The 11,039-nt window shown below is 40.1% G+C and overlaps 2 protein-coding genes across 2 annotated transcripts; both read left to right on the top strand.

The window, feature by feature from the left end:
- The first annotated feature begins 2,220 nt into the window (after window positions 1-2,220).
- On the top strand, window positions 2,221-2,757 carry LOC108319549 (uncharacterized). The gene is made up of 2 exons (XM_017550713.1): window positions 2,221-2,381; window positions 2,439-2,757. The coding sequence occupies exons 1-2, from the start codon at window positions 2,221-2,223 to the stop codon at window positions 2,755-2,757; spliced, it is 480 nt and encodes a 159-aa protein (XP_017406202.1).
- Window positions 2,758-2,991: 234 nt separating this feature from the next.
- Window positions 2,992-3,624, top strand: LOC108319548 (uncharacterized). Its single transcript, XM_017550712.1, has one exon. It carries the CDS (start codon window positions 2,992-2,994, stop codon window positions 3,622-3,624), a length of 633 nt encoding a protein of 210 aa, XP_017406201.1.
- The last annotated feature ends 7,415 nt before the right edge of the window (window positions 3,625-11,039 follow it).

Below are 11,039 nucleotides of genomic sequence, written 5' to 3'. Positions count from 1 at the left end.
GTTGGGACATCTTAGGCAAGTCAATTGTGACTTGCTAGGATCATAAAACTGGACTAAAATGAGTTACAAGTATTAGAATTGGATTTGGGTGCTTAAGTTGTTGATTTTGGTGTTCTAGAGTAGAAATTGAGTCTAAATCACTTTAGAATTGTAGTAGTAATGTTTTAATCAGCTAGGCAAGTCTAACTAAGTATATAACATGAATTAGGAGTCTTAGAAGTTGGCCAAGAGGCCTAGAAATGGTAAGGACTGGTGTGAGTGTGTGATTCTGCAGAATTTTCGTTCTGTAGATGATGCAAAGTCGCTATGCGAGTTGTCTCGCATAGCGAGATCCTATAGAGGGTGCTCACTGTCTAGGTAATTCGCATAGCGACTCTGCATCATCTACAGAACGAAAATTCTGCAGAATCACACACTCACACCAAAGGGGGTTGCTCTCTGTTTGTGGATAGCGAGAGCTTTAAGGGGGTTGGTCTTTGTCTAGGCTCTCGCATAGCGACCTGGGTGCGCTATGCGAGAGGTTTGAAGTCTGATGCATGCTGCGAGTTAATTCACTATGCGAATTAACGGGTGCGCTATGCGAGATCCTCTTGTCTCGCCTTGCAAATAGGGTACGCTGTGTGAACCCTTTTAGTCCAGTCTTTTCTTTTGCTTTCTTTTCGGTTGAACCAAGTGCGTGAGGTGTTGGCAATGCATAGTATGATGTGATTATATTAAAAGTATGTGAGTATGTGAAACATGTTTGGTGATTGAAAGTATATGGTTGTACTAGTATGGTTGATGGACGTAATTTCATGGATCTCAAAGGGAGGTCACATGGTGGTCCCCTATAGTGTTGGACGTAATTCCATGATCTTCAAGGAGAAGATTCATGGTGGTGCCCTTCACATTTAGAATGATTCGCATGGTAGCTCAGTCTTGGAGGTTTTCCTGATGCTCCAATGGTCTTTCATTCTCAAGTAGAGAGGATTGATCCATGTGGTGAGGAGTAGCAGGAGGTCCTAGTCTTGGGTGCTTCCAATACGGCCCAAGGTGAGTGATAACGGACTAACCTCGTGAGTATGGTAGGATGAAACCCATTGGCAATGGCTTTGCAAAGCAGTAGAGGCCACCACGAGTGCATAACTCATCATAGCTCGACAATCATTCTAGTCCGGACGAGTCAAGTTTAAGTGCAACAAGTCGTGTGTGTGAAGTGTAGGGTACCTGTCTGTATTTGCATGTTGCCTGTAAATGTTATAACATGATTTTTATATCTAGCTCACCCTTGCTTGTGTGTTTGTGTTTGTTTGGGTATGCTTTTCTTTTGCAATGATCATCCACTTGGATGTGAGCAGAGGCGGATGAGGTACCTCTAGAGCAGGCTTTGGAGGAAGACGATGTTGCTTCTTAGTCTCCTTAGGGTTCTCTTAGTATTTCTTGTATTTTGAATTACTATTCAATCGTTAAGGATCTCCCTGTGAATCCTACCCTTTTGAAATACTTCATTCGCGTTCAAGTTTTAAATTATGACTCATTTCAGGATGACTGTAAGCTTAACAACCATATTTACAGTCTACTCTAACTGGTCTCTCTTATTTAAATGTGGACTTATTATGTTATATGCTTCTATATAATCTGGGATGTTACATTTATGGTATCAGAGCAGTTTCTGTCCTTAGTAAATCTTGTAGGGTATGTGTGTGCCTTGCTTATGCTTGTGTACTCTTAGTCATGTTTAAATTGGTTGTCCTTGTTTATTTGAGTTGGACTGATGGTCTTTCCTCCCTATGTCAACAGAAGATGACACCTAGGCTTCCTCCTCCTCCTCCCCCACAGGACGATCCGTCTGAATCTAACCAGATGTTAGAGACTGTGCTTCAAGCGTTGCAACAGTAGAATGTTGCACTGGTTCAGCAAAACACAATAGCCTTGCAGAATTTGGAAGCTGCAAGCGTGTCTGCTGAGAATGCCAAAGCATCGACTGATACCACCCAGAGACAGTTCATGGATATGATGGCTGGTGGTAGGACCGTTGCAGGTCCGGTTCTAGAATGGAGCCTGAAAAGCTTTCTACAACATCATCCAGCTAGGTTTGATGAGAAGTGTAGCCCAGATGAAGCTGATCACTGGTTCAGAGACATGGAGAGAATTTACCATGCCAAGAGGTTTCCAGATGAGAACAAATTGGCCTATACTGAGTACTTGCTAATTGGAGAAGCTGGTCACTAGTGGAGCAGCATGAAGATGATTCTGGAAGGGAGTGAGACTCCTATTATTTGGGAAGTGTTCAGGACAAAGTTTTACACTGAGTACTTCCCTGATAGTGTAAGGTATGACAAGGAGATTGAATTTCTCCAGCTAGTGCAAGGAAGTATGCCCGTGACTGAGTATGCAGACAGGTTCAAGAACTTGCTCCGATTCTACACCATGACTATGGATGAAGAGTGGTAGTGCAGAAAGTTTGAGAATGGCCTAAGAGAAGATATCAAGCTATGGGTGAAAGGGCTGCGTATCAAGGAGTTCCCTACCTTGGTAGAGATGGCCCGTGTGATGGAAAAGACCAAGACGGAAGCTGAAGGGCAACAGAGTCAGCTTGTTAGAAGTGGAGGACCATCTAGGTCCCGTGGTGGATTTAGTTCCAGGAGGGCTCCTTACCCTAGACCGTCACCATCTTCTGGGTCTAAGGTTTCATCCTCCCAACCCTCGGTGCACTCAGGGCAGTCTAGCCAAACAGGAGGGTTGCGGTGCTACAAATGTGGAGGGCCACATCTATAGTCTGTGTGTCCTCAGATGAGCGGTTACCGGAGGTGTAACATCTGCCGTGGTGAGGGCCACTTTGCTAGAGATTGCCCTACAGTCAGGAGGATTGGACCATAGACACACCGTGCTGGGAGATCTATTCAGAGGGGTGGTGCCAGACTATAGGCTACTGGGCGAGTTTATGCTTTGACTAGAGTAGAGGCATTTAACTCAGGTAACCTCATCGTCGGATGTTGTTTGTTATTTGGTATGCCTTGTGTGGTGTTGTATGATTCGGGGGCGACGCATTCATTTGTGTATGAGGCTTGTGCAGAGAGATTGGGTTTCGTAGTCGGGGAGCTTCAGTGTGATCTGGTGGTTTCTACACCAGCATCTAGGTTGGTCAAGACGTCTACAGTATGTTCTAGATGTCCTATTGAGGTTGAGGGGCGTAGGTTCAGAGTGAACCTTATTTGCTTGCCTCTACAAGGGCCAGAGGTAATCTTGGGAATGGATTGGTTGTCTGCCAATCGCATCCTCATAGATTGTGGTAACAAGGAGTTGATATTTCCTAGCGAAGATGAAGAGATGTCATTGTCGCTAAGCGTGTTGAGGCAAGATATAATGGAAGGCGCTAGTTGTTTCTTGGTTATGACGCATATGGACGCAACTCAGGAGTCAGATCATTCGTCTCACGAAAATCAGAGTGTAGACCTTTTTGTCGTGAACGACTTCATGGATGTTTTTCCTGAAGAAGTTCCTGGTTTACCTCCTCCGCAAGAAGTGGAGTTCTCTATTGATCTGGTCTCAGGAGCAGGGCCAGTATCTATAGCCCCTTATCGGATGGCTCTAGTTGAGTTGGCCGAGTTGAAGAAGCAGATTGAAGAGCTGTTAGAGAAATAGTTTATCTGGCCGAGTGCTTCGCCGTGGGGTGCGCCAGTGTTGCTAGTAAAGAAGAAAGATGATAGCTCGAGGTTGTGCGTTGACTATCGGCAGTTGAATAAGTTGACGATCAAGAATAAGTATCCGTTGCTGAGGATAGATGACTTGATGGATCAATTGTACAAAGCTACAGTGTTCTCTAAGATTGATTTGAGGTCAGGCTATCATCAGATCTTGGTGAAAGCAGATGATGTGCAGAAGACAGCGTTCAGGTCTAGATATGGCCACTATGGGTATGTGATTATGCCTTTTGGTGTGACTAATGCTCCAGCCATTTTCATGGACTATATGAATCAAATTTTCAGACCCTTCTTGGACAAGTTTGTGGTTGTCTTTATAGATGACATACTTGTCTATTCTAAGACTCGGGAAGAGCACAAAGATCACCTTAGGGCAGTGCTTGGAGTACTAAGAGAAAGGAAACTGTATGCCAAGCTGTCTAAGTGTGAGTTTTGGATGGAAGAAGTTCCTTTTCTTGGGCATGTGATTTCAGCCGGAGGAATTTCTGTTGATCCCACTAAGGTGCAAGCAGTACTTCAGTGGGAGAAACCTAAGACTGTGACTGAAGTCAGAAGTTTTGTGGGTTTAGCGGGCTACTATCGCCATTTTATTGAAAATTTTGCTCGGATTGTGGAGCCATTGACGCCACTGACTAGGAAGGATCAACCTTTTGTTTGGACAGACCGTTGTGAGACTAGCTTCCAAGAACTAAAGAAAAGGTTGACTAGTGCACCAGTTCTGGTTATCCCTGACACGGGTAAACCTTTTGAGGTTTTCTGTGATGCTTCACATCAGGGATTAGGGTGTGTACTGATGCAGGAGAAGAAGGTAGTGGCATATGCTTCAAGACAACTCAAAGTTCATGAGAAGAATTACCTCACTCATTACTTGGAGTTGGCGGCTATGGTCTTTGCTTTGAAGATTTGGAGACACTACCTGTATGGCGCGCAGTTTCAGGTGTTCAGTGATCATAAGAGCCTGAAGTATCTCTTTGATCAGAAGGAACTTAATATGAGGCAAAGGAAATGGATGGAGTTCCTTAAAGATTTTGATTTTGACCTCCTCTATCACCCTGAGAAAGCTAACGTGGTGGCAGATGCATTTGAGTAGGAAGTCAATGCATATTTCGACCTTAATGGTCAGAAAGTTAGGGCTGGTGGAAAGCTTCAGAGATTTGAGGTTGCAGGTAGAATTTGAAGCTGATAGTATCAAATGCAGTAATTCCATGGTGTCCAATGACTTGTTGAGGAGTGTCAAAGAAGAACAATTGAAAGATGTTGAGATCCAAAAGTCAGCAGGTTTGATCGGGACTGAGCAAGGTAAAGATTTTACCTTGGGGGCTGATGGCATTCTGAGGTTCAAAGGCAGGGTCTGTGTATTGATAACAGTTGAAAAACTGTTATTTTCATGCTTAAAATTGATACTAAAAGCAACCTTTAGCACTTAGAAACTAGCTTGGAATCATGCTTTTGTTCATATTTTTAGAAATAAGAGAGCTGGATAGGTTTATGCTTGATTTCAGTGTTTTATGCAGGTTTTAAGGTGAATTTGGTGAAAGAAGTGAAGAAGGATAGAGATAGAATCAGAAAAGACATCAAAAAGTGCAAAAGGAGAAGTCGCAACTACCGCTCAGTGGCAGTTTACCGCTGAGCGACACTCAGAAACTCACGTTGGCTCCGCTGAGGGGTGAAAATGCCGCTGAGGGGGAAGAATCAACTCACGCACTTACCGCTGAGCGGCACTATTTTGGGCTTGGGAACGTGTGATTGTAGGTTTTTAATTCAAAAGACAGTAATTAAACATGTATGCATGAATGTGATCAATGGCAAAAAGAGTAAAACAAACACGGGATGAATTATATGGATGAGTATGTTGTTGGGGTTATCAATTTCATCTTATCCACTCTCATATACTTTAGGAATTCATCAATCTTTTCATCAATGTTAATGCCACTCTCTAAATTACCTTGTCAAGAAGGCCTATCCTTAATTACGAGTTCATACAATTCCTAGCATTCCTAGTAATTAGTTCTGAAGTGCAGGAGCTTAAAGGCAACAATTATGCTATTGGGAGAAATTCCCCGGATCTAGACTTCCCCGTACGTTCCCATATCGACAAAATCACTGATCATGACAATGAATGAGTTAAATAATGCAAGCTTTGAGCACAGAGGAAAAACCCTAACAATTAATGAAAGAAAGCATGTATCTCAAATAAGATTTTTAAACACAAATTCCATATATGAGAGTTTCACAAGATTACATTGATCCCCCAACAACAATACAAGGTTTAGTTCACCATATTCATGGTGAATCTAGATGAACAATGATGAAAGATAAAACCCTAGAAAGGTAGAGAGGTAGCCTGAGCATCCAAGATCTTCCTTCAAAGGGGTGGAAAAGAGAGTGTTTGCTTCGTCCCAGCCAAAGATACAAACCCTAGGAAACCCTAAAGCTTATATATTATTCATAAAATTAGGCCCAAGCCCAAAATAGTACCGCTCAGCGGTAAGTGCGCGAGTTCGTTTCTTCCCCTCAACGGCCTTTTCACCCCTCAACGGAGCCAACGTGGGTTTCTGAGTGCCGCTCAGTGGTAAACTGCCGCTCAGCGGTGGTTGCGGCTGCTCCTTTTGCACTTTTTAATGTCTTTTCTGATTTCATTCCTATCCTTCTTCACTTCTTTCACCAAATTCACCTTAAAACCTGCATAAAACACTGAAATCAAGCATAAACCTGTCCAGCTCTCTTATTCCTAAAAATATAACCAAAAACATGATTTCAAGCTAGTTTTTAAGTGTTAAAGGTTGCTTTTAGTATCAAATTTAAGCATGAAAATAACAGTTTTTCAACTGTTATCACAACCCCAAACTTAGAACTTTGCTTGTCCTCAAGCAAACAAAATGTAACTCAATCTTCTACCAATCTGTACAATGGTTCACTCATTCAAAAATCCTTTTTTCAAGATAAGTAAAAACTTCAATTAACCTCATGACAAAGATTTCAATCAAGATGTGCACATGCTTTGAGTGTTCACAAAATCACTTAATATTCAGCAAATGTTATTTTTCATGAATGATCAATCAACTAAGCATGGATGTTCATGTGCTCATGGAATATTTCCTCACTAGGTAAAGTGTTTCTCTCAAACACAAGTGTATAAGAGGTAATCACTCATTCACTCTACTATCACAGTGTCACATGAATTAACTTTGCCTTTCATTTAACCACAATCAAATAAATTCACAAGCATGCACCATCACAAGGACTTTCAATGGCTTATAATGTGGCTGGGCTAACAAGAAAATTGGTTTTTCTAGATCACAAAACCCTTGAGTTAAGAGAATCATATAAACACAATCATTCTTACTTTTCCCAACTTTCCTTTGCATTGAGCTTTGCTTTTTCTTTTCTTTTCTTTTCTTTCTCTTTTCACATACTTAATTCTTAGCTCTTAGCTCAATGCTTTCAATTTCCCTTTCTATTTTCCAACAACCCCAAACTTGAACATTTGTCAATATCACAAAATATTGTCTACTTAACTCAAGGTAAAGCTCTCAACAAGGGTTTTAAATTTATGTTCAAGGCTAGGGGTTCAAATGATAGAACACAAAGTGTTCTCTTTTGTGGCTTATTTCATGCAATTTGGCTAATATAAGGGTTACCAACAAACGACCTTGATCATATAATGCAAACAAGCAAGTAATTCAATCATAACAAACCTGGGCAAAGTCATTCATGCTTTCAAAGTAATAGCACTCAATCACAAAAACTCTGGAGCTCAAAACCTCACATATAAGCTCATTCACATTTGACATACACATCCTGCTCAATATCACAATCACAATCACAGTAACTTGCATTTGTTCATGAAGCTTGTGAATCACCTCTATAAGCATGTAATTTGCACATCTCAACATCAATCTATATTAAAGCATCATTCAAGCATTACTTATCAAACAATCACAATCATCAGCAAACCATCATAACAGATAAAGTTTCCATTGAGTACATCAAACCCTATTCTAGTAACAATGAATTATAAAACAAACCGTGCTCTAGTGTTTTGAAAAACTCATCCCCATCAATGATGCTCTCTGTAACACCCCTTATAGGATATAATAATAATAATAATCTTGAAGCATGAATCTTATGAAAGTATTTATTTTTATTTTTATTTTTTTAAAATATACCACACATAAACAAACCATACACATATCATAAGTTCATACATTACAACAAACCAAATCTTAATTGTTTCTTAAAATAACAAAATCAAACGAACATAAATAAGAAAACATTATAAAAATCCCAACAAGTTTTATTTCCCGTCTCTCTCGAAGAGCTATTCCAATCCAGCTTGATCTGCAATACCATCTACTCCCGTACAAGTACGATCAACGTAGGTGGAAACCACAACCACAACATTTCAGGGTGAGTAACCAGAAATATCACATCATAAACCCATTTCATATAAACTATAACAATTTCCATGATTTAATATAATTCGACACACATGACATTGCAGACTAGTCCTTCATAAACAATGTTGTTTACTTGTAATTCGTCGTCATAACCTATTCTCAATAACAGGCGACCCGAGTCGTCTTCCATCGCGACTTCAGACCTATCTCCCCGACTCCTCAAGGACTAACGAGTAAAAACATCGATACTACGCGTAACGATGCACTATACTCAACACGAGCCGAAGTCATTGAGCGAGACATTCACCTACTCGCGCAGAAGAAGGTGACACTCGAATCTCAGTCTCACGCGAGACTAGCAAAAATGCTCAAAAGACAGACGAAGTTACAAGTAAATAACATAGTGTATGTACCACCTCCAACAGAATAAACGTGCTCAATCACGAATTCATACATATTCTCAATAACATGTATAAATAAACCGATATTAGATCAAGAAAATAACCAACAATTCTCAATAATTGTTTTAAAATACTACCAAAGAAATTACGGATTCATACATATTCGCCGAACGCTATTTGGACGGACACTATTCACCAAACGCTATTTGGACGAACACTATTCATCGAACGCTATTTGGTCGAACACTATTCACCGAATGCTACTTGGACGGACGCTATTCACCGAATGCTACTTGGACGGACGCTATAAGATCAAGCATAAACAGGCCGAACGCTACACACCGAGCACCATGATTTAGCACTATTTGGCTGAGCGCTATTCGAACGGACGCTAAGATTGAGCACTTCAACTTAATTGTTTGTACGAACGTTCAAATATCAAGCATCATCAAAGACCGAACGCTTATGATCCAACCGTAAGAATCCAAATTAAGGACGAACGACTACAATCACTAATACATCAAACCGAACGCTCGAGATTCACACATAAGAATCCAATTTAAGACCGAACGCTCAAAATCAACAATACACAAAATCGAATTCAATATTTAAACCTAAGAATTTAAATTAAGACCGAACGCTAAAATCCATAATTCACCAAAATCGAACGTTCATGATTTAAACATAAGAACATCAAATTTAAGACCGAACGCTACAATAACTAATTCACCAAAACGAACGTTCAAGATCTTAAACCTGAGAATATCAAATTACAGACTGAACGCTTACTAATACACCCAAAACCGAACGTTCCAGATTCAAACCTAAGAATATCAAATTTAGATCGAACGCTTAAATCACTAAAACAGAAAAACCGAACGCTCAAGATTCAAGCCTGATAATACTAAATTCAGCCGAACACTACAGTCACCCATACACGAGACCGATCGCCGAACGCTCACCAAAACAAGCCTAGAACGAACGCTAACGCTCGTTACTGGAGGATACAAGACCGAACGGTTATTTGGCCGATCGCCATTGTCGAGCACTGTTGGGACGAACGTCTAATATGTTACCACTATCACCCAAGGACGAACGTGAACGCTGGTACATCAGAAACTAAAACCGAACGCTCTTAATATTTTGGCCGACCACTAATTGGTCGAGCCATTTGGACGAACGCGCGTTCTGCAGAATTCTGCAGAATCGCACCAGATTTCCAGAAACCCCAATTTCATCCCCTTCTTCCCAGATTTGCATCAAATACAGATTATTTCAACAATCAAAGAAATAAATCTAGCTTCCCTTACCTTCTACCCATCATACAATATACATGCACCATCAAACATACATATATAGTCTAGTTTTTAACTACCCCAACATGCATACAATTATATAAATCCTAGTTTCCCCCCTTACCTCTAGTTCCAGTGAGTTTCCACAACCCTTTGAGGTTCAAAGCAAAGACCAAAGATGGCTTCCTTTCCTTGCGTAGCAACAGTGCTTCCCACAATTCAAAACTACACTCCCAACCTATGATTTAGCATAGTATCTGTATATTCCCTCCACTCTCTCACATAGATTAGAGTTTATATAAGAAAAATGGTAGGGTTCTCATCTAAGTCCTGCTCATGTTTTGTACGCACCATGCAACTTAACTATATGTTTCTTTTACTTAACTCTATAATCTATCCAAAACCCTACAAAACAAAAGAAGCCAAGCTATAGAAAAATATTTCAACACCTATTGCCGACAATGTCACCTTCAGAAACTCAAATCATGCAAAAAGAGGAAGCACAAGTATAAATCTATGTTCTCTCTCCTATCATAAACAAGAAAAGCCAAAAGCATAGAAAATTCCCTTCAAGCCTCTTACACTTTCACGTGCTCCACCCAACAATGCCTTCTCACCATTTTTTTATTTATTTTATCACTATAAGACCCACACCTCCCCACCAATGAAAATAAAACAACTAGGAAACATTACTCAACCATTCTTTCAAACAATTTTCTAAAATTAAGATAACATTAGTTCTAATTAATTTATTTTATTCACTTTCTTAATATTTTCATTACACAAACATATCATAATTAATTATTTAGTAACAAAAATATAGTAAAATAAAAGTATATTTTTATTTTACACAGGTCTTACATTCTCCCCAACTTTTAAAATTTTCGTCCTCGAAAATTAAGGTATTTCTCAAATAAGTGTGGGTACTCTTTTCTCATAAAATCTTCTAGCTCCCAAGTTATCTCTTGAGTTTTCTCATTCCAGAGTACTTTCACCGTGCAAATCTCTTTTCCCCGCAACTCCTTCGTTTGAACTTCTAACACTCTTACTGGTCCGACTTCAAAAGTAAGATCTTCACGAACTTGAATGTTGTCTTCCTCCAATACATGAGTTGGATCATAAACGTACTTCCTTAGCTGCGATACGTGAAACACATTATGCAGGTTTGCTAACTGTGGCGGTAAAGCTACCTCGTATGCTACTGGTCCAATCTTCCTAATAATATCATAAGGACCAAGAAACTTTGGTGATAACTTCCTT

The sequence above is a fragment of the Vigna angularis genome, chromosome 5 (assembly GCF_016808095.1).
Source record: "Vigna angularis cultivar LongXiaoDou No.4 chromosome 5, ASM1680809v1, whole genome shotgun sequence".
Lineage (NCBI taxonomy): Eukaryota > Viridiplantae > Streptophyta > Magnoliopsida > Fabales > Fabaceae > Vigna > Vigna angularis.
Note: the sequence above shows the minus strand (reverse complement) of the source record. Positions and strands in the feature narration are given on the sequence as shown.